The sequence below is a fragment of the Populus trichocarpa genome, chromosome 14 (assembly GCF_000002775.5).
Source record: "Populus trichocarpa isolate Nisqually-1 chromosome 14, P.trichocarpa_v4.1, whole genome shotgun sequence".
Lineage (NCBI taxonomy): Eukaryota > Viridiplantae > Streptophyta > Magnoliopsida > Malpighiales > Salicaceae > Populus > Populus trichocarpa.
Window position 1 is genome coordinate 12,041,667 of NC_037298.2, and position 27,916 is coordinate 12,069,582.

The window sequence follows — 27,916 nt, forward strand, 5'->3', positions numbered from 1 at the left end:
GACTGCACATCTGGTTTTATGGATAGGAAATGGTGCAACATTGAAGAAGTGATAGCGGTGTTTCACTCCATAGATAAAGTTGGTTTTTGGAGTGAATTTTATTGTTTTGCTACTAAATATTCATGGTTAGAAGTAGGAGAGAAATGTGGGCAACGTTAAGAACTATAGAAAGAAAACTTTAATGGTTAAAACTAATGTTTCAGAGGAGATCAAACCTCAAACCATGAGGTATGTCTCAATCTTTAAAGGGCACTTCAATTATAGATAACTTTGTATTAATTTTAGATGTATTGTATATCCAGATCTAACATTCTGTTCATTTTGAGAAAAATCTATGAAACTAATGTCCAGTGCGTGAACCTTTGTTTTTGCAATATGGTTGCTTTGTGTCTTTATTGAATGTCTGTGAGAAACAGATTGACACATAACTTTAATTGCAGATATTGGACTGTTTATGCTGATGTCTTTTATGTTGTTGCTTTCTTTAGATGGTTAAGGTGTTGATGACATGGAGCTTTATTTGTGCTTCTTGTTGCCAGTTTTTTATTGTTGTCTTCGGAATGACATACCATGTTTTTTTCATGTGTTTTGTGTGTTTGTTATGTTGCTGATAAAGACTTGTAGTTGTGTACTCTATAACCAACATTTTCTTCATTTTTTCAACAACTCCTAAGTATGCCTTTATGTTGTTATTCATTATAGCATGTTGACCATAAGACTTTTAGAAGAAAAAATTAGGTTTGAATGTTTGGTAGAGTGTGCTTGTATCGTGTAGTTCACGGGTCACTCTTTTCCACCTTATATAATTCACCATTTTAATAAAGTTGAATACATCACTTTTAAAAACATTTATGGAATCACTAATATGTTATGACTCTCTTAATGCATTTTTATTAAAGTATATCAACTTGCATCTCATAAAGTAGTAAGTTATCTTTCTTTCATTGTATATTCATGTTTTATGTTAGACCTAATTTGTTAATGATATTGTTGTTACTTTCAACATAAATAATATATGTATTAATATAATCAATTACAAATTTCTTGTCAGATATATATTAATTGTTTAATATATTTTAGGATGAGATGGCTTTTATTTAAAACAAAAGAGTATGATAAATTAATGAAATTGAATGGAATAATGTATGAAGTGTTTAATTTTTTTTTAAAAAATAAATGGATTAATAGGATAATAAAAATTATATTTTCTATAAAAGTAATGTGATTTGTTGAGGTTTGCACATAAGCTTGCAACACATCTACATTAATAAAACAATTAATATGTTGTTCTTTGCTAATAATTATTTAATTAAAATTGTAGATATGGATGTAAATTGGTTTAATAGCCTTTTTGAAAGAGAGTATGAAAATGTCATGAACAATGTCGTTCAATATGTTTCACATGGCTACGCTAGTAGGAATAATAGTAGTCATATCAGTTATAGTTATGGTGTTATTGATGATAGAAATTCAGATAATGATGGTGACAATGACGATAATAACATAGATGATGACAACGATGATGCTGACGATTCATTTTGGCATAGAGAATTTGATCATCGTAAACTAATATTGTGCATAGCAGACGGACTTACATTGTATTACAATAACTACATCTATAAGCAACCTTGTATGATTTTGTACAACATAGAAATGCAGTGGTTGAATGAAATTTTAAATAGGCATTGTATACGTTGTGTAAATATGTTTAGGATGGATGCAACGACATCTAGAGTCTTTGTTTTGATTTAGAAACACAGTATGGACTGAATCCATCAAGGAGGATCAATGTTATAGAGAAAGTTGGCATGTTTCTTTGTATTTTAGCGTTGGGTGCTTCTAATATGGAGGTCCATGAGAGATTCTAACATTCCAGTGAAACAGTGAATATGTATTTCAACGAGGTTTTAAAGCTGTGTGTTTGCTACCAGTTGACATAATAAAACCAGTTGATCCATATTTTTTGACAACACCACGAGAAATCGCTATGAATCCGAGATATATGCCACAGTTTAAGGTAACATATAAGATTATTAAAAAGTGAATATATTTATCTTTCCACTTTCATTATATAATCCATTTGGTAATTCATTTACAATTAATGTTTTTCAAATATTGTTTTTAGAATTGTGCAGGAGAAATCGATGGAACATGTGTGTGCTTGTGTCTCATGAAAATCAAATACTATTTTTTAGAAGGAAAGGAGTACCAACGCAGAACATTATGGGAACATGTAGTTTTAACATGCAATTTACTTTTATTTGGGTTGGATAGGAAGGTAGCGCACATGACTCAAGAATTTTTCATGAGGCTATCTATAATCTAAATATCAAATTTTCAAAACCACCAAAAGGTATTTTAGATAGAACAACAAGGCTTCTTTTAGAATTTTCATTTATTTAATTTTTGGTCGCATTGTACAAAATATTTTTTGTTTTAAATGTCTTGGGTGAATGTAGAAAAGTATTACGTTGGTGACTCCAGTTATCTAAGTGAATATGGATTTTTGGGTCCATATAAAGGTGAAAGATATCATATTCCAGAATTTCATTGTCGAGGTCAGCCAAGAAGTCGGGAGGAGTTGTTCAATCGGGTTCATTCCTCAGTTTGATTTGTAATTGAGCGAACTTTTAGGGTGTGGAAAAAATGATGGAGAATTTTGCAGAACATGCTAGTATTTCCGTGTAAGACACAGGTGCAGATTGTTGCTGCATCAATGGCTCTTCATAACTAAATAAGAAGGAAGTCTGTACAAGATGTTGCTTTTAATGAATTTGAATGTCATCCTGATTTATGTCTTAGGATTTTTTTACGTGATGTTCTTCCATGATCATAAATATATGGAGGTAATAAAACTTCGTATATAGCTTATGTTCGAGATGGAATTTCTTCAAGTTTGATGGGAGAACTATAGGATTTTTAACTTTACAAATAGTTAATCATAAATATGTATTAATTATTCAATGTCATGCATTGAAAAAATTAATGTTCTCTTTGATTATTTCATATTTAATTATAATTTTAATCAAACACTGATTACATGTTTTTGATAAAGAAGCAATTTAAAGTATAATTTTAACCATAATTTAAATAAAGGAATCACATTAAAAAAAAATAATTTTTCAAAAATCAGTGTTTTTTTTTTAAAAAACAAATCGATTTTCCTTCTCCTATCTCGCTCACTCACTATCTTTTTCCCTCCTTCACCGAGACCGACTGGCTGAGACTGCCCTCTATCCCTTCTTCCTTCCTTGACAAACCAAAGTCCTTGAAAGCATGACAACTTGTTTACATCTCCGTCGATTTTCAACTTTCAATCGGAACAATCCAATCCCACACAGAACAATCCCTGAACCCAAAGGACAAGACCTTGATTTTGTTAACGTTGTACATAGTCATCTTATTCACTCTGATTGGGATAAGCTCAACAAATTATCCACCCATTTTACTCCCTTTAGAGTTAACCATATTCTTCTAAAGATCCAGAAAGATCATGTTCTTTCCCTTGAGTTCTTCAATTCTCTCAAAACTCTAAACCCCATATCCCTTACTCTCGAAACCCATTCCATTATTCTCCACATTCTTACCAAAAAGAGCAAGTTCAAGTCAGCACAATCCATTCTCAGAACCCTTCTTGCTTCCCGTTCCATTGATTTGCCTGGTAAGTTGTTTGATACCCTTCTTTTTTCGTATCGAATGTGCGATTCTTCGCCGCGGGTTTTTGACTCGTTGTTTAAGACTTATGCTCATATGAACAAGTTTAGGAATGCTACTGATGTTTTTTCTCGAATGAAAGATTATGGTTTCTTGCCTACTGTTGAGTCTTGCAATGCATATTTGAGTTCCTTGCTTGATTTTCATAGGGTGGATATTGCTTTGACGTTTTATAGAGAAATGCGTCGGTGTAGGATATCGCCGAATTCATACACTTTCAACCTGGTTTTGTCTGCCCTTTGCAAGTCTGGGAAACTTGAAAAGGCCGTTGAAGTGCTTAGGGAGATGGAGAGTGTGGGAATTACTCCTAATGTTGTGTCTTACAATACTCTGATTGCAGGGCATTGCAATAAGGGTCTTTTGAGCATAGCTACCAAGCTTAAGAACTTGATGGGGAAGAATGGTTTGGAACCGAATGTGGTTACTTTTAACTCTTTGATTCATGGGTTTTGCAAGGAAGGGAAACTGCATGAAGCAAATAGATTTTTTAGTGAGATGAAAGTTATGAATGTCACTCCTAATACTGTGACTTACAATACTTTGATAAATGGATATGGTCAAGTGGGTAATAGCAATATGGCTGGTAAGGTTTATGAAGAAATGATGAGAAATGGAGTTAAGGCTGACATATTGACTTATAATGCTTTGATTTTGGGGCTATGCAAAGAGGGTAAGACTAAGAAAGCTGCATTTCTTGTTAAAGAACTTGATAAAGAGAATTTAGTCCCCAATGCTTCGACCTATTCTGCTCTCATTAGTGGACAGTGTGCAAGGAAGAACTCTGACCGTGCTTTTCAGCTGTACAAAAGCATGGTAAGGAGTGGTTGTCATCCAAATGAGCAAACTTTCAAGATGTTGACATCTGCCTTTGTCAAGAATGAGGATTTTGAAGGAGCATTCAATGTCCTGATGGATATGTTTGCGAGGTCTATGGCTTCTGATTCAAATACCTTACTAGAAATTTATGATGGGCTTTGCCAGTGTGGAAAAGAAAATTTGGCAATGAAGTTATGCCATGAGATGGAAGCAAGACGTCTAATTCCAGAAGGTTTTGACAGAGCTGAACCTTTCAATTCTATGACAGAGAAAGAGAACAGAACCTTTGGATAATGCTGTTAACGCTCGTGCTTCGACTGTATATTTTATAGGTTAGGCAAGTTTGACATTTGGAAGCACATCTCTTACTTAGTGAGCGAAAGACTAAAGGAGTTTCCTGTCAAACATCTGTAAGGTACTTTCATATTCATGTTTATTTCTAACCACAAGGTGTGCATGGTTTTACTCTTGGGCATAGTTGATGCCTTCATGTGTTTAAGAAATATTCTTGCTCATGCTTCTGTTTCTTTTATTATATGCTCAAAATATCTTCCATTATATGGAACCATCTTTCCGGTTTTGGATTATGCCAAATCTTTTCTTCTTAGTTTTGGCTTCGTTGGTCCTCGATATGACAAATTATTTTTTATGTTAATATAGGAGTTCCATCTTTCTTAGCGAAAACTGTTTAGTGTGTGGAACCCAGTTCATAACATCTGCTGCTGTTTCTTTCCACGCCCTTCTATCATCCTTAAAAGTTAAACTCGATATAGTCAAATTGAACTAATTGTTTTCATTCTAGTGAAGGAAAGAAAATCTCCGTCATTTTCCAGTCAGGCAGGGTGAAAATTTATTAAAGATAAAATTGTAAATAGAAATTACAGTAGCTTCATCCAAAGATAGATCACTTTGTGAGATGTTGACTAGAGCCTCAAGGAAACTGAAATACAAAGGAAACCAGAGAAGCAACTTCTTATTTTAGAAACAACCCTGAGCCTGAATTGTAGCCATAATTTTCTAATGGTTGAAATTAACTTTGACAGTGTTGGATAGTAACTTAAAAGTCCTTACAACCAGATTTGATCCTATTTACAATTCATCAGTGAGGTAAGGAATGCAAGGGGTGGAAATGAAGCAGAATTTAGTGCTGCTCCAAATAACAGTCTAAGGATCCATGTCACATCAAACTGTTCTACTCTTTCCCCATTTGCCAGTTTCCAGCCGAACTGATATAGAGCTGACCAAGTGGAAGTTCAATATTTGGAATGGAAAATATTCCTGGACATATCTTCTTTCCTGCTTCGATAGAAGATATTTAAAGTTGGTCCCTTCTAACTGACGGAACAACTAAGGAGCCTCGGGTTGAAAGGAATTTGCATCAATGCCTTGTTGTGGATCTCTACTTATTGCCCACACATTATAATCGTTCTGTTTCTCTCTGGTATCATATGCCCATTGGTTTTCTGTTACCTCTCGTGGAAGTAAGGGGACTGGAGGGTGTAACCTGAAGAGGTTTTTTGACAACTGATCTCTGATAATTTGGTTTCCAAGTGTTCGACTCTTCTAGTTTTCTCCTTCGAAGACTTGTTACACCTCAGTTTGTGCCCTATCCAATCCTCCAGGGCCACTCAGCAACTCTGACATTGCCCATTCTATGGTTGTTACCGTGGTATCACTCCCTGCAGCAAACATCCCCTGGAATGGGCTGAGCTGAATTTTAGTTCCATGGACTAAATTGCTAACATGCTCAGAATCTTTTTGCGTGTGTATTTTATGGAGTCAGCAACACGTGCTATCACCTTAATTTATGGTCCAATCTTTCCTTGAGCTTCATTTTATATATTTAGGTTGGATCTATATCAGAAGATGCTGTAATCTGAATTTTTCAGAAGTCACTGTACTCTTTGGCCTGCCAACCATACGAGTCTTTTGGTGCCTTGTATTCCCTCCTCGAAATGCTCTGTATTTCTTACAATTTAGGCGCTTGAATTTGTTACAGATTATTGAGAATTTGTGATGTACAACAGTACACATTGTTTCTAAAGAGTTAAGTTTTCAATGCACTGTGTTTTATAGTGTTTATTCATGTTTATCAATAATATTTAGGAAGAGTTTAGCATTATTTCCAAGGGAATATGATGTGGCAACCACATCTGTATATGCTATTGATGGTCAGTGATGATTTCTACCATGGCCAGGTGCTAGATGTATGTTCATGCCACTGGTTTTAGGGAATATAGGTCTAATCTTATCTATAAAAAGAAACTAAATTTAAGCAAGAATACTGCAAGAGTAAAAAACCCTTCTGTTAGGACACTTTTAATGTTGGCTGCGATTTGGAAGTCAAGGTTACTAGACTCTTCTAGGTTTAAAAGCACTTCCACTAGATCTTCCTTGCTTGATGAATGACCTCCCTACCTGTTTCTTTTCTATAAATTAAGCAAAATAATTAAAAAAATAGCACTTAAAATAATATGGACCAAAATTTGATAAAAAAAATTAAATAAATTCAAACGCATTCGAATATATATAGAAGCACACACATTGTCTGATCTGTACCCATCATCCCTTAAATTGGAATTTAAGGGATGATGGGTACAGATCAGACAAGTTAAAGTCCCCAGAAACCGTATAGCTTCATTAATCAATGACAGAGAATTCAAGGCTAGTAGCATCATCGTATGAAACTAGTTCAACTACCAGAACTGCATGTCTTTGAGCAAAATTGAGTTCTTTTGTCTTTAAAAACCTCTTTTGCTGCTTCAGGTGATGATACAACGACCGCAAACTTTTCACCAACTTGGAGTTGCATAGCAGGTCCGTATTTCTTCGATAATTCTGTAGTGCCATGATGAGGTAACGGACCACCATTCAACTGGTGCAAGTTCCCTATAAGAGGGAGCTTTGAGGTTTTGCATTTCTTCCAGTACTTTACAAGCATGAATAGGAAGATCTGGATAGCAAAAGTAGAGAGTGCAGGGAAGGAACAGTGGAGTTGTAGGAGCGTATGAGAAATTGAAGATGCTCTCCTCATGGCCATGGATATGCAGATTAGGAAATTTACTTTACATAAAAATTCTTCGAAGTAGTCAAGTTTATATAGCTTTTTTCTAGGATAAAAACCCATCTTGTACATATATTCATTTTTTTGTTTCAAGTTACATTTTTCTTTCTTTCCTTCAATTGGACTTTGTCTTGTGAGATAGAAGGACAGAGAATTCTTGAAGAGAGGACAAGGAGGGGTAAGGACGATAACATACAAATTTGAGTACACTTTTTTGACGAGGCAAAGTGCCTGTAACTATATGTGAATTCAAAATCATTTTTAAAAACAAAATATCAAACTGAAAGAGAAGAAAAGAAGCATCCATTACTCTGTTTGCAGTATTTTATTAATATTATTCCTATTTTAGCAACGAGAGAATCAGGACCGATGGGAAGGATGCTACTAATCCATGACAAGAAGACATGTTTATCGGTGTAATATGTAATCTAGTGGTAAAAGCTTGAGATTAAGGGGTTTGTTTTCCCTGTGATCTCGAATCTTGTAGTTGCTAATATGATAGTAATTGGAGGTTTACATGGTTGTTAACTTCAGGATCCATGGAATTAATTAAGGTGCACGTAAGCTGGTCCGGACATTGACGTTAATAATAATAATAATAATAATAAAAGACATGCTTACCGGTCAATCTAAGACCATAGTGTTGTTCGAGATTCTTCGTATATAAAAAAATGCAAATAGTCAAGCTAATCTAAAATCGAATACAACAACGAGTTCCTTCAATTTTACTGTTATAAAATAAATCACAATTTCATAGAAAATTAGGGTTTTTCTTAATTCAACTAATTGGGTCTCCAACGTGGAGAATGTTAATCATTTGCGACCATTTCTATGGTTAGGCCTCATCACAAAATAGTACTATGATTATATCAGATGGTAAACTTCATTCCCAAGAGTAAATTACTTATCATAACCCCCCAAAAGTTGTATCGCCTTTCCCTTAAGAAATGAGGTTGCGGGTATTGAGTGATAAAAAATAAATAAATAAATTCCAATACTTGACAAATTAATCACGTTGCTGCTTTCAAAAATGTCGTTGACATGTTCAGATAAGTGTACAACAATTTTTCGATTACATTTATCTCTAAAGTGAAGCTAAGAGATTCCAGAGTATTCAATCAACAGTCCTATTAGAGCTTACTTGAGTCAATGATACCAGGGTTGTGTAGAGGTCACATTTCATCTTCATCAGCTTCAGCAGCAGATATTTCAGAGTCCAATTTATTAATTAGCTGCTCACTTATGTGACGAGCCACGGAAATCATGTCAGAAATAACACTCGGATCAAGACCTGCACTTCCTCGTTTGGAAAGCCCACAAATTTGCCCTTTCCTACTGATAGAAACAGAGACAGCAGAGCTCATCTGGGACTCTTCTTCTGAAGTGGCGTCTACAATGTAGTGCCTCCCCACCTAAGATAGAGGATTAGAAATTCATGGTTACATAGAACTCTTTAAGGTTGTCAAAATTGTGAAGAGAAACAGTTTAATTGGATCACCTTTGTTAGAGTAACTATAACAGGGACCCCAGAAGTGTCAAATTGCATAAATTCTTCATCACTTATGTCAACCTCTGGTTGCTCATCTCCTGATGCACCGGCTGCAACTTGGACTCTTGGGATGCCTGTATTGCTTAAGGCAGCCTTTGGAGATAGCAGCATGTATATTAGTAATCAGTTTCAACTACAAAAATCAACTACTCTCGAAACAAAGGCAACTTTAGAATAGCAAGTGGTTGTGAGTTGTGGCAGAGACAATAGCAAGGTGCAAAGACTGTTATAAAACTCATGTTTTTATCAGACAAGCCCAAACTTGGTGAGTTTTGACATTCTATCAACTTCGAAGGAGACAATACTAGAACTGAGAGAAGTCTGGGAGAAAAGTGTGATTCCATGTTCAACCAATCCAGTCACCATGTTTTTACCATATGTTACCAACAGTCATCACATCGATCCATATGGTTTGATTGGATATGGAAAAATGAATGAGACCACTATCAAACATATAAATAACTAGTAGAGTACCTTGATGGCAGCACCTAGAGCATCAAGAAGATTTCCATCTGAACTGATGACAAGCCCATCAATGTAAAGATCCCAACAAATTTTTCCTTCTGCGACTATTAAAGATGATAGATCAATTCCAGCCCCTGAGACAAATTCAACCACTTCATAATCAATTTAAATAGCAAGAACCCATAAAAATAATGCATTATTAGAGGATGCAAGGTGAAATGCCAAATGAGAGAGCACACATGACACAACAGATTTGTGGAACTTGTCATGCACTACTGAGAATACAAACCTGCTCCACTTTTACCACCCAAGAGACAACGCTGAAGAGCAACTGAGAGTTCTGCGGACAGTTCCTCGCCCCCTCTGCCCTGAGTAAGATATGATGACAGGTTTAACTTAAGAAGAAAGAGAATTACACTGGTGAAAACAGCTTGGAAAATTTCAAATGAGCTCTTCATCATGTAATGGAAAATATTCAGTTAAAGAACGAGGGAATACAGCAACGAGCAAAACACTGATTTAAAGTTCATACAGATTCAAACAATGGATAAATGAGACCTGCAAGTTTTAAACTAAGATAAGGATAAACATTTAATGAATGTTAATTGCCAAGAAATTATGTTGCACAGTATATTGAGAAGCGTGGCCATATGTGCAAAGAAAATTTATAGAGTAGCAACTCCACTCTGGAGCTATGACCATTTTTACTAGATTGGTTGGGACAAATGTCTTATGAATGACTTGCTACAAACAAGGCTCTATAAACAGGGCAGAGACAATAGAAAAGGGAAGGGCAGGATATAAAAGTATACAACCTCGAACATTGGTTCTGCAACTGGACTACAATCAACAAATATAGCAACTTTTCCTTTATCAGGTTGCAATGCATTTGGTCTTCCAAGCTCAGCCTGCATTTAAATAAATAAGCAACGAATCAGAAAAAAGCTACCACAAAAATTTATATTGCAAATCATATCATCAAGAAATCACATAGAAGGAAGAAGTATGGGTCATGCAGGCTATAAAATACCTTCACACTGGCAATAACCTCTGTTGCACCTATCCTGATTCGTGCGGAGCCATTTGCCTGTGCAAAATTCATGAAACATTAAAAAGAAAAACAATACCGTAATTTGATTTGATTTACAATAAAAACAAAGCAGGTTTGATAGGAGAATGAGCTATACCTGAGGGATAACCCCAGTTTCAATAGAAATAGGTCGGTAAGCATCTCTTTTCCGGCCGTCAGAGCGGAGGTTTTGATCAATACCACCCTGTATGAAATGCTTTTCACCAAGAGAAAGGCCTACCATTTCTTCAAATAAAAAACAGAACCCAGAAAAACAGTGTTTACTATCACATATAATTCACCCTATAAGAATCAAAAGAAAACCAAATTGATAGTTTTTTCAAATTTTGAGTCTCGGTATTCTTTGAACGATTGAAGTAACTTTAGTAACAGTTGGGGGGGTGAAACACTGACACAGGCAATTTCACAAACAGGTGGCGAACATGGAAAGAATTTAACATGAACAGTGAAAACCAAGGAAAATAGCGAGTGAGAAACAAAAACCTGGGAAACAAAAACAAACAGCCTTTTTGCTTAGAACTGAAAGAAAAGAGTGACTGAGAGGAGGTCTTTAGCCTCCAACTTTTAGAACATGAATGCAACGTAGTCTCTGCTGCTGCGCTTTTTGTTCTGCGAGAGAGGGGGGGCCCCTTTTGTTTTCAGAGGAAAAAAAAACAATGATACCTCGCTTAACCCTTACCAATTTAGTCCAAAGCTTTTGATGTTATCAGTTTTATTCCCTATGTAATAAAAGTTAAGCAATGTTACCCCTCCATCTATCTATTGCAAGGTTATCAATTCCGTTTTGATAGGTATTTTATTTTTTCAATTAGAATAGAATATTTCAGTTTCGGAGTGTTTCGGCGTGCCGTTTCAGAGTTGTTTTGTTCATATATATATAACAAACATAATTCAAATTCAAGATAAATTAATTATAAATTATACAATACAAACACAATGCCAAACAAATATAATTTTAAAATTTAAAATATTTCTAAATAGTCAAAATTAAATAGATCTTTAGCTTAAAATAATTCAACTTAAACAAAATATCAAAATATTATGAAAGTAAAATGTTTTAACACAAATATTTTAAATATAAAGTTAGGTCAATGTTATCAAGGCTAATGGAATCTAAAACATCCCTTATTTTGCTCAAATTCCTACAAAGTATAAACATGAAAAAAAACAACATGAAAAAAAACAACATGAATATAAACCATATATATTAGTAATAAATCTAATTTTAAAAAATTAATATCATTGTTAATAAAAATAGTAATAATAATTTTCAATATTATTATTAATATCATTGTTATTGGAAATAGTAATGAAAAAGAGCTTTTTATAATTGGGTGGTTTAATTAATTAAATTGAACAAGGTTCAATTTGATTCAATGGCTTTTCAAGAGCGGAACGGAACATGTGGAATGAAACCGGAACGTTCCGGGCGGAATTTAGCCGAAAAATCCGGAACGGACCGAGATTTAAATTGAGATGAAATTTGTTCTGTTTTGTTCTGTTTTTTGAATTGGTATGAAATGTTTCGGCTATTTTAGACAAAACAATACAAAATTGACAACCTTAATTTACTGTCAGTGATAAATAAAATTTATAAGACTAAGAGTATACTTTTGGAGCAAATTGTATAAAACTAAAAGATTTAAAACTTAATTAATAATGAAGGGAAGGGCGTGTCGCAGTGAGTCAGTGACACAGCGAGATGGCCTTTAGCTCTTAACCCTTAAAAAAAGTTTTTAACCGTTGGATCAAATGTCTCTGACGTGGCAACATCATCTTCTTCACTTAAGAATCCTAAAAAATAAAATAAAAAATAAAAAAACCCTCCCTCTCCAACGCCTGGGTTTCCCAGACTGCAACTAACTGTTACCATGGGTCGTTCGCGCGGTCGCCCTCCTTCTTCCGGAACCTCCACTGCCGCCGCCGCCTCTGATGATCCAAACAATAGGTATACCTTTCACACTTAGCTTGTGCAGAAATTTTTAATATTAATTTATCGTGTATTGTTTGGTTGCTGAGGAAATTTCTTTACCCTAAAATTTCTAATTTCAACTTGAGTCTACAGTCATGTGAAGCTTCTGATTCAAATATATATAACTGACAAGTGAATTGTTTCTTTTATTGAATTGTTTTTTTTTTTTGGAATTTCAATTATTTTAGCTTCTTGCAGGTTTGCACTTATTTATTTATTTTTATTTTTTTAGTAGATCTTCAAAAAGAAAAAAGACGACTTCCAATGTAGGGAGTATAGAGACTGCATTTCCAGCAGGTATAATATTTTAATCGTCCTTTGAAATTTGTATGCAAATCAGTACATAATTTGTAACTACCTACAATGCAGTATATCAAGAAAAGGGTCAAGGGAAACTGGCACTATACCACTGCAATTACTGTCATAAAGACATCTCTGGAATGGTTCGCATTAAGTGTGCAGTGTGTCCTGATTTCGACCTTTGCGTTGAGTGTTTTTCTGTTGGAGCCGAAGTGACTCCTCATAAAAGCAATCATCCCTACAGGGTTATGGTAAAGTTTTCTTGTCCAGTTGGTATATGTTTCTCTTCTCAGCTTTTCAACATATTATAATTCAGATGGTTAACTAGTTAATCACTTTTTATGTCTTACCTTGCTCTTTCTTAGCCGTGGTCGTATATTAGTCAAGCATTGCTCTTAAGGATTTTTCTCATTGAAATTGATATTGTGATGCACATACTATACAATCCTAACCACTGCATTGTGTGCTGGAATATTTGCCTTCTAGTGTGTAGTTTAAACTTGTGTTTGAATATCATTATATGTTTGGCTTCTTTATTTTTTCTTTCATCCATGGTGGGCTTCATTCACTATTTCTGTGTTCGCTGGACCACTACAAGATGGTTGGTTTTGAGAATTATTAATGAAGCAATGATTGTACCTAAATCAGTATTTGTATTTCCATTATTTCTCTCTAACAGGACAATCTGTCTTTTCCGCTCTTTCATCCAGACTGGAATACAGATGAAGAGATATTACTTCTAGAGGTATTTGCTTTAATAAGTCAAACTATGTGTTCCTCGATATTACTTATAACCCATTTAATATTTCTGTAAAATGCTGGTTTCTCTTGTGAATCTGGCATTCTGAGTGTTATTATTATGATGGTTCGATGGTGTATTTTGTCCTTACTTTTAGGGCATTGAAATGTATGGATTTGGGAACTGGACTGAAGTTTCAGAACATGCTGGAACCAAGAGCAAATCTCAATGCATTGATCACTATAATGCTGTATACATGGACTCCCCATGCTTTCCTCTCCCAGTAAGACTTATATTTGCTTGTATATGTACATGTATGCATCCCAAATAGCTAAAATGGTACTAACACCCTGTGGTTTATTTTACCTAGGACATGTCTCATGTTATGGGAAAAACAAGAGAGGAGCTCCTTGCAATGGCCAGAGGAAATGTTGAAATGAAGAAAGGTTAGCTTGAAATTGATTTGAGTACTTTGCAATTGTGTCACATGTGGATTGGGTGGTTGGTATTTTTATAGTTTAATACCAATTCTCAACTAAATTCATAGGTTGCTGATTTAAGTTTGTTCAATTCATCAGTTACTTATCTTTTGATGAATTCAATTGAAGCAAAACCCAGAACATGTTAATTGCTTTTGTAGTACATCTTTTGAATAATTTTATTAAATTAATCTAAAATATATATTTCATTCTTCTTCTGCATCGCTAGTCATGTTCATGTGTACGCTCCCTTAAGTCCACCTGTTGGCATCCCTATTTACCGGGCTCATATACTGATTTCTATGTAAAATAAGCTAGCTAAACAGATTCTTATGTTTATTCCCAGAGTTGTCTGCTTTTGAGGAGCTTACGCTGAACCAAGAGTCTCCCTTCTCTGTGAAAATTAAGTATGGCTATCTTCACCATTATACTTGAATTCGGTTGAACTCTAATCCTGATTGCTAATTCCTCAAACTGCTTGATCAGAAGTGAGGCATCAAAGAAAGAAGATTTAGCCAGCCATTCGTCATCTATAGTAAATGCAGGTACAGCATTCGACTGGCAAATGTTTATTTTTTGTTTATTTCTCTCTTGAAGATTACTTTATGGAGAACATTTTCTAATTGAAATTCTTACCTTATTGCTTACTTCAGAAGTCAGCTCTCATATGGGTTCAAGCAGTGGCAACACATTCTCAGATGCAGTTAAGAAAGCATCTAACGAGGCCCAGATTAAGGATAAGATTAAAGTGGAAGGTGTGATTTCCCTGTTCATTGTTTGTTTACTGCAAACTTCACGAGAAAAATTTTCATGACATTGGTGCCTTTTATTTTACTGGTATATGTAGAATCATGATGTTTGTAATTGATCTTGGCCATGGGTATCTTCACTCAAATTCCAGAAACACAATAGGTGTAATTACATTTTACACATAATAACAGTACCCCACACAAATGGATGTAATGTGAAGTTCTGGCGAACATTCATGCAATGCTCTCTAAAAGTTATTTCTGGAAACTAGTTTAGTGTACATGAGTCAGAATTTTAACCCTATAGTTTTATGATTGATATGCATCAAACTGTTTGTATTGTTATAGGACAATTACGCTAATGTGTGTAGCTTTATGAGCTGGCTTCTTTTCTTATCTCTGTCATGAGTGCTTAATGATTATTTTTGGCAGAACCTCTGTCTGACAGGAGTATTCGAGAGAAAAAACCTAGAATTTGCGGAGAGGAAGGACCTTCAATGACAGAGTTAAGTGGCTATAATTTCAAGAGGCAGGAATTTGAGATTGAATATGATAATGATGCAGAGCAACTACTGGCAGATATGGAATTCAAAGATACTGACACTGATGCTGAGCTTGACATGAAACTGCAAGTTCTGCGCATTTACTCAAAAAGGTACAGTTGAAGTTGTAGAAACATGCACTTTTGATGTGAGAGACAACATATTGAAGGCTGCTTCTATAGGCCAATTCCTTTTATAATTAAAGGACAGTTGGTAAAACAAAAGTTTGCCATTTTGGCTGCCTATCCCACAACTAAATGATGGTTTTGCTCTGTTCCATGATTAATCCTTTGGGAGAAGATCAGCCAGCTGACATTATGATTCCACGAACTTTAGGCTTGAGATTTTTTCTGCACTAACCTTGGGTTCTCGCTACTCTAAATTGGGAGCTCCTAAGAAAATGTAGGTGTTAGGACATATTGAGTTTGATCTCCAACCAAAATTTATTTTTTCCCTTTATTTTGGGGATCTTTTTCATTTTTAGCTAGTTTCCAAATTCATTGGGGACTTGTTGGCAGGCTTGATGAGAGGAAACGGAGGAAAGATTTTATTTTGGAAAGAAATTTGTTTTACCCTGATGCATTTGAGAAGAACATTTCACCTGAAGAGAAGGAAATATATCAGCGTTACAAGGTCTTCATGAGGTTCCACACAAAAGAAGAGCATGAAGAATTGATGAAGACTGTTATTGAAGATCATCAGATTATGAAAAGAATACAAGATCTTCAGGTTTGACGCATGCTGCACACTTGCCCTCTGCATCTTTTATTCTGTTAATTGGCTCTTAAAGTTTCCAGTTGTTGTGCTACCACTACAATAGTGACCATCCATGCCGTAATAAAATGATATTGCTGGGGTAGTTTACTGTCAATCACTATTTCTCATGGGACAATTGCAGAATCTACAATTGTTTCTTCATGATCAATTACAAAACTGATTTTCATCAACTCCAGTAATGAACATGTAATACCAATTTTTTTTAATGGACATTGTGCTGCTTAGAATTTGCGAGCAAGCAGTTCTGTTCCAGCTATCTGTTCCATGAGCTGAAAGATTTGTCAACTTTCAGCTCCTGCTGCTTATTATTTGTAAAACTTGTATGGAAGCATTCTTAGGCACAATTTGTATCAATTCCAAATGCAAGCTGTGATCTCTGCTGCATATGACAAGAAAAAATTATGCAGGAAGCTCGAGCTGCTGGCTGTCAAACAGCTGGTGAGGCCCAAGGATTTATTGAGCAGAAGAGAAAGAAGGAAGCCGAAGAAAGTGCCCAAAGAGCGAAGGAAAGTATGCAAGCAGGCCCAGCAGGTAAACTGTTGCCAAAGCCAAATCATCTTGACAGCAGCCCTCGTGGAGCTGTCAAGTGTTCCACCGTTTTTCATCCTGGTGGCAACGACTCATCTTCAATGATTGCAAAACAAGCAATTTCAAGCACCCTCGATGAGTGGGATATTGCTGGATTCCTAGGGGCTGATTTGCTCTCTGAATCTGTAAGAATGTTGTTCAACTTATTAACATTTATGTTATTGAATTTGTTCATGCTTTCAATTGGATCTCATGTTTGCTATGTTTGAAATTGATTTTGGGAGATAAATGCAACCTGTGCATCATTGCCTGATGTGATTTTGTGTGTTCATGCATGCTTTTATTTGTTTTACCGAGCATCAGATTCGCTTGAGTAAATTGTGATATATTATTACATGCAGGATAAGCGTCTTTGTTGTGAGTTGAGAATACTACCTGCACATTATCTCAACATGCTGCACATAATGTCAATAGAGATAACAAAGGGTACTGTTACCAACAAAACCGATGCTCATAGCCTGTTCAAGGTGGAATCAAGCAAAGTGGATAGAGTATATGATATGTTAGTGAAAAAGGGGATTGCTCTAGCATGACTCTAGGTATGACATCTCCATTTTTGTTGATCTACTTACATTGTTTGTGAAAGAGAAGCAGCGTCATACCAATATATTGTATTACTCTCTTGTAAGAACGTATTTTGACAAGGCATTCTATTATAGATAGTGTAGTGATCTTTTGCAGTGTAATTAGTATTGGCTGATCAATGGAAGAAGATACACAATGGTGGTCTTGAGTATTAATCTCAGTCCCCCTGAAAACAGTAGAATACCCGGTGATTTTCAGTTTATTTAGGTTCTTGCATGATTACTCTGAAAAAAACAGCCAGCAGGGTGAAACCAAATGTCTGCCTCTGCATAATATTTTAGCATCACCTTGATATGAATTAACCACGCTCTTTGAGGACCCGGGTTCCTCGTTTTCAGATAAAAGAAACAAAAGAACATCGGAGTTGATTTGATAGGAGTATAGGATTCCACCGATCTAGGGTTTTATGTAAAGAACATCAGTGCTATTTCTTGGATAGTCTCAAAGATTCTTTCAAGCCATTTAGAATGGTGTGGCATTGTTAAGCAACCCTAGGAAGGTGTACACAAATGAGGGAGGGAGAGCCCTGAGCAATAACAGGGAAGAAAGGACAGACGGATGCTGTTCTGGGCAAGGGCCTTCATCGCAATGAAAACGTTTTTTAAAGGGCATTTGAAATACAATGACATAATAATGTTTTATTTTTAAAAAATCAATTTTTGATATTAATCAAAATCACAAGAAAGAAATCAAAATTTTTGAAATGTGTTTTTTTTGAAAAAACAAGCACTATAATGACACCTACCAAGAGCAGGCAGCTAGCAACGTAGGACGTCAACTACAAGTCTCAATTCCATTCCCTGCGCCATAAAAGCTTTGTGGGGTTCCCATTAATCAGCAGAAGTCGGCCCCACAATTAATTAAAAAGCCAATGAAAGTGCTAAAAAGCCATGAAAGTACAAGGAGGAAAGGAACAACTCGAATAGATTCCGGAACCACAGCATTAAAAACCAACGGAGAAGAGAAAAAGAGAAAATGTACAGAAACCAGAAAGCCTCCTCCTCTTCCTCCTCCTTTTAGTCAATCCAATAAATAGGCAGGCACAGGCTCCTCGTCCCCCGGATCTCGACATCATCTTTCATACCCAAAAAGAGCACCCAAAACAGCGGCTGACACGGCCCTCCGCACCTCTCCCTCCCTCTCTCTCCATATCAAAAATCACAAGCTACTTTCATACAAGTCAAAGATATCAGGTTCCTCGTGCTAAAACTAAATCTAAACCCTACCGAGAGCCTACATCCCCTCTTGTCACCATCCCCCCTCCATCTTAGCTTAGGTCTATTTCCCTTTCTAGGTCAGGTCGCCTAACCCTAACCCTACCCCCACCCCCCGTGCCCTCCACCTACTGTGCCCCAAAATCCCACAGGTGTATATTCGTGTCACTTGATGCTGCTGCCACGTGCCTCTCATCTGCAACGAGAGCGTTTACCTCGCCTATCCTCTCCCTGAAGCTATACAAATACTCTTGGCGACCAGGCTGCTCTATCTGCCATACCCTTACTACACCACCCGCGCACGTTAGCACGTACCCACCATTCATGCACCCAAGCACTCCCCTTGGAGGCCTCACGGTAAAGCCACACATCTCCTCCGAGGTGTCCGCCCTGCGCACGCTAGCATTCCCCCTGCCATCTACAATCACATACGCCTCATTGCATACGTCGAAGGAACCCACCAAGATGCCTCTCCTGTTAGTGTAGTCCTCCTCCCTTAGTACAGCCCCAAGGTCCCCCAAATCAAAAATAACAAGTCTCGAACTCGTGCATGCCACGACCGATTCCTGACTCGTGACCCTGACTCGGCCCACAAACTCAGTCACTTCTGTCAACGTGTGCCAACCCAACACAGCCTCTGGGTCAGTCAACGCCCCGCCTTCAAAGAGAGGTTCTTCGGTGTTACCATCCCAGACACGATAGGCCCGGCCCGGAAGCCCAGCGTATAGGCCCACCCACCATCGCCCACGGCCCGTGAAGTCCACTAATGCCCCGTCGTTCAACACCTCACCTAAGCGGGCCCTCCGTGGATTGGCATTGCTATTTACCGCCGCCACGTGGATATCACCATCTAACGTGGCAAACACCAAGCGTGTGGCCGTGATGACGATGCCCGAGACCGCACGAGAGAACCTGCCCAGGCGGTCATGGTGTTCAGGGCGGAAAGTGCGTGCATGAAGGCGCGTGGTGAGATCAAAGAGGCGGACAGCGCCGTCAGCAAAACCGCATGCAAGGTAGCGATCGGAGAAAGCGAGACAGCGGCATATTAGAGCATCAGGGTCGTTGGGGTCATCCACATCAGCTGGATCAAAGTGGAGAGCGAAATGGACAGCTCTTCCGGATCGGAAGTTTTGGGCCGTTTGGTGGCGGTAGATATACTCCTCTCGCCAAGTGTCATGGAAAAGGTTGGTGCGGCCCCAGATACCGCGAGTGAGACGGTGCCAAAGAGGATCCGAACGCGAGACTGCTCGCCACGTTGAACACACCTGAAACAAAGTGGACACCATGTAAAGCATAAAAAGATAAATACAGAGACGACGGCTATGCATGCACACGTAGCAATTGCATCATGCAACAACAGCTAGCAGAAGATACATGTAATGAAACTTTCAGCCATAATTTTTTTTTATTCCATCATTTGAACTTATGCGAAGCTAGCTAGAGCAAGTTGCTAGTTACGGTTCAGTGATTCAGCAGAAGCACCATGTTTAAGGCTTCGTTAGCTGGTGGGTAGGGATTATACGGAACCACAGTAGAAGAAAACTAATTAATGTTCATAGATGGAGATCTATGAGACGCCATTGATTTTTATTTTTAAACTACTCCACATGAAAAGTAAATTTACATAACTATGGGATGCCATTATATAATGGACCAGGCACCAGCTAAGGCAAGAATACGAAGATCACCATGGATGCAACAAAAACAAGAAGGTGATGATGAAAGACGTGACCTCACAAAATTGATTAATAATTAATGTCTTAAAAAACCATAATTTAAATGGGTTTCATAACATATATATATATATATATATATATATATATATATATATATATATATATAACAATGCATGGGTCATCTTAATAATAATAATAATATTGTGAAAAAACAAAGACCACCAACCAAGCTAAAGAGGCCGGCATTTTAAATGATTAAACAACTCCAAGAACCGATCCAGCAAAACGTGTCAGTGTCATCTACAAATGCTGATCACATAGAGTGTGGGAAAACGTCAGTATGCCGAGGCACTTGAAAGCATGCGCATTTAAGCTTTTAATTGTGAGAAGGCTTGAAGCTGGTGCCCAATTCATACATGCCGATGCCAGACAGGAAATAGCAGGCAAGAGAGACTAGGGACTAGAGAGCTGTAGTAGAGGGTGGTTAGAGAAAAGAGAAAGACATGTTATTTTAATGGGTTCCATGCGTCAGAACCAGTCAGAGCTCTCACATAAAGTGTTTCTTTTCAAAGCAGAACAGACTTGTCTTCTAGCCTAGACATGCTGTGGTAAACCACATCAACAGTATCCTACTACTATCAGGAGAAAGCGACCCCTCTCTCTCTTTATTGTTATTATAAACTTTAACTTTTTATTATAATTACTCTTATTCATTCATCCTCTATGCCATACAGGATAAGGTACAGCAAAGTACAATGGCGAAATCTAAATGCAATCGGGCAGGGAGAGACAAAATCTTCGGGTCAAAGAACCATTAGTTGTGGTTGAGCAGGGAGGGAAATTACTTTGAGAACACTGAAGGACAGACGCTAGCAGAGAGTTTACACCACCACAAACGCTATACAGAAATGAATCAAACATGGGAGGTTTCAAGACATAATTCAAAATAAGAAGAAGAAAGGCCACCGCATGCCAAGAGACACACACACACGACACACACACACATGTGTTGTGTGTGTCAGAATGAGATTTTTATTACAAGGATAAAAGATGGAGTTAGATTTACTGTTAAAAAGGATTATAACTCGAAGCGTGCTTTCCCATCTCTCTCTCTCTCTCTCTCTCTCTCTCTCATTACCAAGAAAGAGTTGGCCAAAGGCTTGTCTCGTTAAAAGAAGCGAATCCATATCTTCTCCGACTACCTTTTTCTTCGATTGTCCCCCTAACTTCTACTTCCCACATACCCTACATCATATCCCCCCCCCCCCCTTTCAATCAATGAATTCTAACTTCCTCCCTTGTTTTTTTAAGATTTAAATAATTTACTCCTTCCAGTTTTGATAATAATTAATTAATTCTTTGACCATTCTTACTGCCAAGTTATTGGCAGTTATGATAGTAGATCTATAAATTAGAATCTTTCCTAGGTACAAGCTTTACAAAAGCCCGTTTGAGTTTGGATCATATACATTTTACAAGAGATTTGGTTACTCACTAGAACAATCCCTCGAGGTCTCCAGGACTTGAAAGTTACACAAAGCTAAAGCCATTGAACAAGTGTTTTTCATGAAAGGTTCAGAATCCAACGAGGAGATACGAAATTTACTGTGCTAAAACTAGAGGAACGAAAGAAGACAGTGATAGAAATGAAAATGGAGGTAGTAAAAACACAGGATATAACAAGGAATAAAAGTTGAGTCACCGACTGACTGCCTCTGGCTTGAGCGAAGAGAAGACCCTATCTCTGAAGTGACATCAATTTATGAAACCAGGCACCAGCATTGGGCTCCATGTACTTTTGGCGTTGCACATGCTGACTATTGACTGATCCCACAAGACTGGTCAATTTGTGAGATATCCTTCTTAATTGCCAAAACAGAAGCCTAAATTGTTTGATATAAAAATAGTAAAACAATCACTTCATAGCTCCTATCCATCTAAATCAGCCCATCCCCGAGCTACATTGGACCATGTAATGATGAGAACTTTCTCAAAGCTCTTTGCTATTAATGGAGACTGCTGCTCCTCGTATAAAATCACCAAGATTTTGGTTTTGTTTGATTGAGAAATTCAGTTTGAACAAAACCCTAGAATGTTCGATTCACTGTCATAAACAAGTCAATCCCCCAAATTTGGCTTTACCTAAAAACCAAGCGGAGATGGTTGTTTCCACAGCAAAAAGAAAATGTTGCTCCCGAAAAATTGAATCTGGGCAGAAGTCTAAAAGTATTAGCCGAGTTAAAAGTAGGTTTCAAACGTCTCTATCCACATTTTAGCATTAGAAAAGTTATTTCAATGGATCTTTTAGCAAGGTAAGAAAGTTGAGTCAAAAAGGCAAGGGATTATAGAGCTAAAATAAAATCATGCCAGGAAAGGGAAAGAGAAATTCAAAACCAAAAGAGTCCTTTTCCGCAAGATATGAAACGGGGTCCAAAAATGGATATTTTCTTTAGGAGCATTCAAAAGATGAAGCAACTAAAAATTGCCAAGATGAAACTGCTACATCCAAAAGGGACATAAATTTAGTTAGAAATGGACCCATTAAAAAGCAGTTCCTTCCAAAGGTATGGTTTCTCCTTGGATGCTTGTATACATCCAACCCAAGCTGCTGTTACCCTGTGTCAGCATTTCTTCAGTTTCCATTGAAATAAAAACAGAAGAGTCTCAGAATCTATATTTGTATACAAAACCAATGGAGTTCATAACATCATTTTAGCTCCCTGACAGATTCCAAACAGTGCTTTGACTAGACCAAGTTTTTGTCCATTTTCGGTACCATATCCACCGGATGGTGATAAGTGACTCTATTCTATTGCGCCTACCTCTCAGCCTACCCGGCTGCTAACTGATTAGCATAATTACCTCTCAAAACAGCTAACACATCTCAACAAGACAAACCCATTGATGCGACAGACAAAATGGCCTCCACTTCTTATGCATACACAGAGTAAGATTAAAACCATCGTGAGTCTCAAGAGAATACATTTACCTGAAATACATTGGCAAGTGCCTGTGCCGCGACCAGCCGGCCGACAAGGCGAGAAGCATCAATGGCGACTTGGGCAGCAAGAGCTTCCAGAAAAGGCTCAGGCCAAACCTCGTTAATGGCTCTTGGACGAGACCTTGATGGCCCTTCGTACTCACCGGCTCTTCTTGCACCGTAATTACCACCACCGCTGCCATTGCCATTGCCACTGCTAGATGATGATGAGGAGGAGGAGGAGGAAGACATTAATTAATAAACAATATATAAGGAGCGAAGCTATGAAAAAAAGGAAAATATGGGCTACAAAGAAACAAGGACAAAAAGGTCTAGATAAAGACGCAATGTGAGGGTCCCAAGGGAGACTCCTCCACCTCTCTCTCTCTATATATATTTGCGATTTAGAGTCTTTCCATGTATATACGCGTATATTGATACGCTATACATGTAGTTTATACACGTCTTTACAGTACATGTTGTGGATAGATTTTCCTTTGATATTGTGGTCAATTTGACACGAATTCTGTAGCATTTCTTTCTTTTCTCGAGAGGCTGGGGTGTTCTTGGAGGTTTCCCAGCCCTGCAAAGACGGCGGGGAGATATAGTTAGGTTCAGTTTCAGGTTCATGTGAGAAACTGCTGGTTCTTCTATTTAGCCAAGGTGTGCTCAGGTGCTTTTGTACACGTACCACTCTTTGGACCAACTTTCTTTTGTACTCTCTTGTCCATTTCCAAGTGAAAACTTTATCGACGAGCTTGCTTTAGTTTTTATTCTTTGTATAGTCAAGGATTTTCAAATATAGTACATGAACACTAACGGGAAATACAGAGGTAGCTTAGTAAAATTTTGTTTCTGCGGGGGCACCTCCCATCATCTTTAGTTCACTCACCTGAACCTGCTCTCACTACAAGCTCACTGCGAGCTCCCTGCATCTACAGTTTCGCTGAGAAATCTTACCACATCAACATTTTAAAGTGAAAAACGAAACCTAAAGAAAACGAAGAAAGAAATCACGACATCCCACGAAGAATCTTAACTAGACAAATCTAACCATTTTTATTTTTTTTGAATTGCTAATGAAAATTCCATCTGATATGTCAGCAATGTTTATGGAAATGCTAATATAATTTTTTTATCATATCATGCTTTCGTCCGAAATTATTGGCAGAAATTCTTCATCATATTTTCTTTCGGTAAATCAATGATAAAATATTTATCCATGCTTTTGGTTAAAAATGTATAAAAATGATGACAGGAAGTCAAAGCAGCGAAGGGGAATGGAGAATAAAAAATGTTTTTTCTTAGCGGGGAAACGGATAACAATGACGACGAGGCCATCTTTAAATATAGAATTCAAATTAGAAATTCTTAAAGTTTTTCCTGCCCGTGGCTATGCGGACACTAAAGCCAAAGAAATATCATCATCAGTCTTTCCCAACCAATTACCAACTACCAAGCATGCATGACCATTGACTGGGATCGAATGCTATGAGCCTTTTTATTTATTTATTTATTTGGTATTGTTATTTTCTTAATTAAAGGCTTATTAAAATAATATCTTTATTATTTTTAATATTATCACGTTAAAATTGTAAGAAAAAACAGGTAAAAAACAGTTTAATAAATGCTTTAGCAGGCACTCATTTCATCTTTTGTGCTGGTTAATTCTCTGGGAACGTATGAGGTTCGGTTCATCATCTGAGCGTTGATAGTGATAAGTGATAGATTTACATGGATTTGGGGAGTGATTTTTTATTAAAATATTTTTAAGAAATGAATTACAATGAAAAATAAACTGGGAATTAGATTCTATATTTGGTTTTGTAAGGAGAAATATATAGAAAATAATATTTTTTATTCTTTAAAATATTGAAAATTGAAAGGTTTTTTCCCAAGTTTAAAGGAGGAAAACACTACTTTCCCCTCGTAAAATGAGTTGTATGCTTTTCTTTGAGTTGAAAACACTTCATGCTACTTATTTTTCAAATGGGTTATCAAATAATTAATTTCTTATAAAACAAACGGGTCTCTTTTTATTTTTCATAGAGTTATCAAAGAAAAAAAAGATGCACGTAATTGTGAAGGCTACTGTAGAGTATATAACGTAGAGATTTTTTATTTTTATTTTAGTTTTGATGAAAGAAACCATCTTATTGCAGTGCTCCTACATATATGGACATGTAATTCCACTGCCTGTTAAACCAGGCACAAGCTGGGTACTTCGAGGGTGCAGGACACAACAAAAAGCACTTGAGGTGGCATGAAGAAATGACCAAATCCAAAGCATATGATTTGTGATGATAAAAAGGTTGAGTTTTCTCCAAACCGTGATAAAAACTAGAAAATCAAGCGTGAACTTGCTGTCCCTCATGTCTGTGCCCCGGTGGCCACAGCATATGATTTGTGATGATTATTAGCTATGTACAATTTGTTCTATAGAATCTATGAAAAGGTAACTCGGGCAGTGAATTGCAGTAATGATTTGCCTGTGTGGTGGCCAGGCAAGCCGATGGAGCCCTTGGAACGCGAGGCTCGTCACTTCAAGGTACTTGCGAGCACAACCATGGGCTCATCAAAGTATCAAACTAAAACAGCACAGTTCAGAGAGAGAGAGAGAGAGGGAGAGAGAGGGAGAGAGAGAGCAGTTCATACTTCATAGCATTAGCAGCGCAATGGAACCAAACTGCCGCTAAAAGGATTATCCCAAATTCGAACAGTGCTTGACCTCGAGGAGCAGCTCCACCCTGCCCTCGCTCTTCAAATTGAAGCTTATTTTGCTGTTCATAAGTACTTAGATCTTTTTTTTAATTTTGTATGATCTGTCAATATGAGACATGCAACATCGACGCACCTGGGAGAATGCTGGGAAAATAATGTGTGTGAATGTAGAGCAATACAGTAGTTTAATTTTTTTATAAATCAAAATAATATCATTTTGGTTAAAAAAATAGTCAACAATTTATAACCGAGTTTTTGACCGGGTCTTACCAGGCCAGATCAGTTGGTTCACCTGAGTTTTTAATTTTTCTTATTTTTTGAAATTCAGCTTGGTTCCAGTTCCAAATCAATCGGGTCTCAAGTCAATCTGTTAAACCAGATTAAATTTTAAAATTATAATAATATGTACAACAGATTGAATATTTTCATGAGACTCTATCTTAAACATAGATTTAATAATCTTTTAGATTTTAGATTTTAGATTTGTTTCTTTATTGTTATTTGGATACCGATTCCACCATTAAATTATAAGTTTATAACACATTAATTGGAACAACCCAAGCATATTATATTGCAGCTAAAATAGAAAAAGGTTGTGATATATATATATATATATATATATATATATATATATGTTTTTTAAATGCTAATTTGAAATTCTCTGTGCCAATTGAAAATTAAAAATAACTTTAGAATAGTATTGATAATAACTTTATTTGAAAGGAATAAAAAAGGAATGAAAATAAAATTTTAATATGTAAGCAGTCCTTTAAAAAAGAGATGGCAATAAATATATAGAATAGAAATGAATATTTATTTTTTATCAAAAAGATGTTTGTGTATTATAGCCACCCTTTTGTGTAACAATTTTCACCACCGCCTCAACTGTGGTCACCTTTGTCAGTGGATTGGGTGGCAGACCAGCATTAATAATAAGAGTTATTTTTATTTATTTATTTATTAATGCGGGTGTCATGATCAGTTTGTGCGTACCTTGACTAATCTCACGGCCCCTGAAGTTAATGACCATGTAAACCTCTAGTGACCCTGAGATTTATAAAACTCGAACTAGTGATCTCTAAAAAGCAAACTTAGAACCTGACCAGTGTCATTTTAATATTTTGATAATTCATATGTTTTATGATGTGTTACACTAATTTTATTCAAAAATACTTTAATATAACCCACACACCCTTCATAATTTTCAACTTAAAAAGACATTAATATGCCTTAAATCTCTTAAAAATTAAATTAATTTAATTTATAACATCATTTTCAGATCCAATTTAAGTCTCTCCCTTCGCCAACAATCATGGACATTGGTATAGCCATTGGTTAACCCTATCCATCGAGGTGGACTCGATGGTATCCCACTTGATCATAATGACCTTCGAAAATGGAAGGTTTTGTTGTTCTCTCTCCTTCCACTTCTCTCTTCAAATTTCCTCTTCTAGTCTCACTCGAGGAGTTAGGGTCTTATTGCAAATTGTGTATTTATTTATTCTTAAAGGCAAAACTAATGTAAATAAATTGAAGAGTCTGGAACCTTGGCATGAAAAAATTCACTAAACTTTATTTTTAAAAACGACGTCCTTTCATTTTTACTGTTCATTTTGAATATAAAAAACTAATACATTTCGTTTCTGCTAATGGGAATTACTACTCATTTCAAGCGGGAGTCTCAAGGGTGTTTTGAAGTGTGATAGTGGTTGCTTTTTAAAGTACTTTTCATTTCAAAACATATTAAAATAATATTTTTTTATTTTTTCAAAATCATTTTTTACATCAGCACATCAAAATGATATGAAAACATCAAAAACATATTATTTTAAAGCAAAATAAAAAATAAAAATAAAATCAAATTTTTTCAAAAGCACTTTACAATGCCAAATAGGC

The 27,916-nt window shown here is 36.5% G+C and overlaps 4 protein-coding genes across 10 annotated transcripts; 2 read left to right on the plus strand and 2 right to left on the minus strand.

Moving 5' to 3' along the window:
• Positions 1–3,162: 3,162 nt before the first annotated feature.
• Positions 3,163–7,713, plus strand: LOC7456003 (pentatricopeptide repeat-containing protein At4g26680, mitochondrial). Of its 4 annotated transcripts, none has more exons than XM_024584373.2 (2): positions 3,163–4,945; positions 7,297–7,713. In XM_024584373.2, exon 1 carries the CDS (start codon positions 3,277–3,279, stop codon positions 4,822–4,824), a length of 1,548 nt encoding a protein of 515 aa, XP_024440141.1. In that variant the 5' UTR covers positions 3,163–3,276; the 3' UTR covers positions 4,825–4,945; positions 7,297–7,713. The 4 variants fall into 4 exon arrangements, with proteins under 4 accessions (XP_024440141.1, XP_024440140.1, XP_024440143.1 ...); XM_024584372.2 differs by lacking the exon at positions 7,297–7,713 and adding an exon at positions 5,574–6,589; XM_024584375.2 differs by lacking the exon at positions 7,297–7,713 and adding an exon at positions 5,634–6,589.
• Positions 7,714–8,592: 879 nt separating this feature from the next.
• On the minus strand, positions 8,593–11,364 carry LOC7456004 (uncharacterized). 2 transcript variants are annotated; one of them, XM_006375502.3, is made up of 8 exons: positions 11,204–11,364; positions 10,796–10,923; positions 10,639–10,695; positions 10,424–10,516; positions 9,898–9,976; positions 9,618–9,742; positions 9,093–9,236; positions 8,593–9,006 (listed from the first exon to the last, which is right to left on the minus strand). In XM_006375502.3, exons 2-8 carry the CDS (start codon positions 10,919–10,921, stop codon positions 8,767–8,769), a joined length of 864 nt encoding a protein of 287 aa, XP_006375564.1. In that variant the 5' UTR covers positions 10,922–10,923; positions 11,204–11,364; the 3' UTR covers positions 8,593–8,766. The 2 variants fall into 2 exon arrangements, with proteins under 2 accessions (XP_006375564.1, XP_024440344.1); XM_024584576.2 differs by having other exon boundaries at positions 11,182–11,357.
• A 1,125-nt stretch (positions 11,365–12,489) lies between these two features.
• On the plus strand, positions 12,490–17,584 carry LOC7456005 (transcriptional adapter ADA2a). Of its 3 annotated transcripts, none has more exons than XM_024585798.2 (13): positions 12,490–12,646; positions 12,903–12,967; positions 13,040–13,221; positions 13,650–13,715; positions 13,867–13,992; positions 14,080–14,155; positions 14,535–14,595; positions 14,675–14,733; positions 14,842–14,943; positions 15,370–15,592; positions 15,998–16,208; positions 16,664–16,969; positions 17,186–17,584. In XM_024585798.2, exons 1-13 carry the CDS (start codon positions 12,570–12,572, stop codon positions 17,375–17,377), a joined length of 1,746 nt encoding a protein of 581 aa, XP_024441566.1. In that variant the 5' UTR covers positions 12,490–12,569; the 3' UTR covers positions 17,378–17,584. The 3 variants fall into 3 exon arrangements, with proteins under 3 accessions (XP_024441566.1, XP_024441568.1, XP_024441567.1); XM_024585800.2 differs by having other exon boundaries at positions 14,678–14,733; XM_024585799.2 differs by having other exon boundaries at positions 12,491–12,646; positions 12,906–12,967.
• Positions 17,585–18,230: 646 nt separating this feature from the next.
• Positions 18,231–24,008, minus strand: LOC7469322 (transcriptional regulator STERILE APETALA). Its single transcript, XM_002321159.3, has 2 exons — positions 23,309–24,008; positions 18,231–19,908 (listed from the first exon to the last, which is right to left on the minus strand). The coding sequence occupies exons 1-2, from the start codon at positions 23,549–23,551 to the stop codon at positions 18,772–18,774; spliced, it is 1,380 nt and encodes a 459-aa protein (XP_002321195.1). The 5' UTR covers positions 23,552–24,008; the 3' UTR covers positions 18,231–18,771.
• Positions 24,009–27,916: the final 3,908 nt, after the last annotated feature.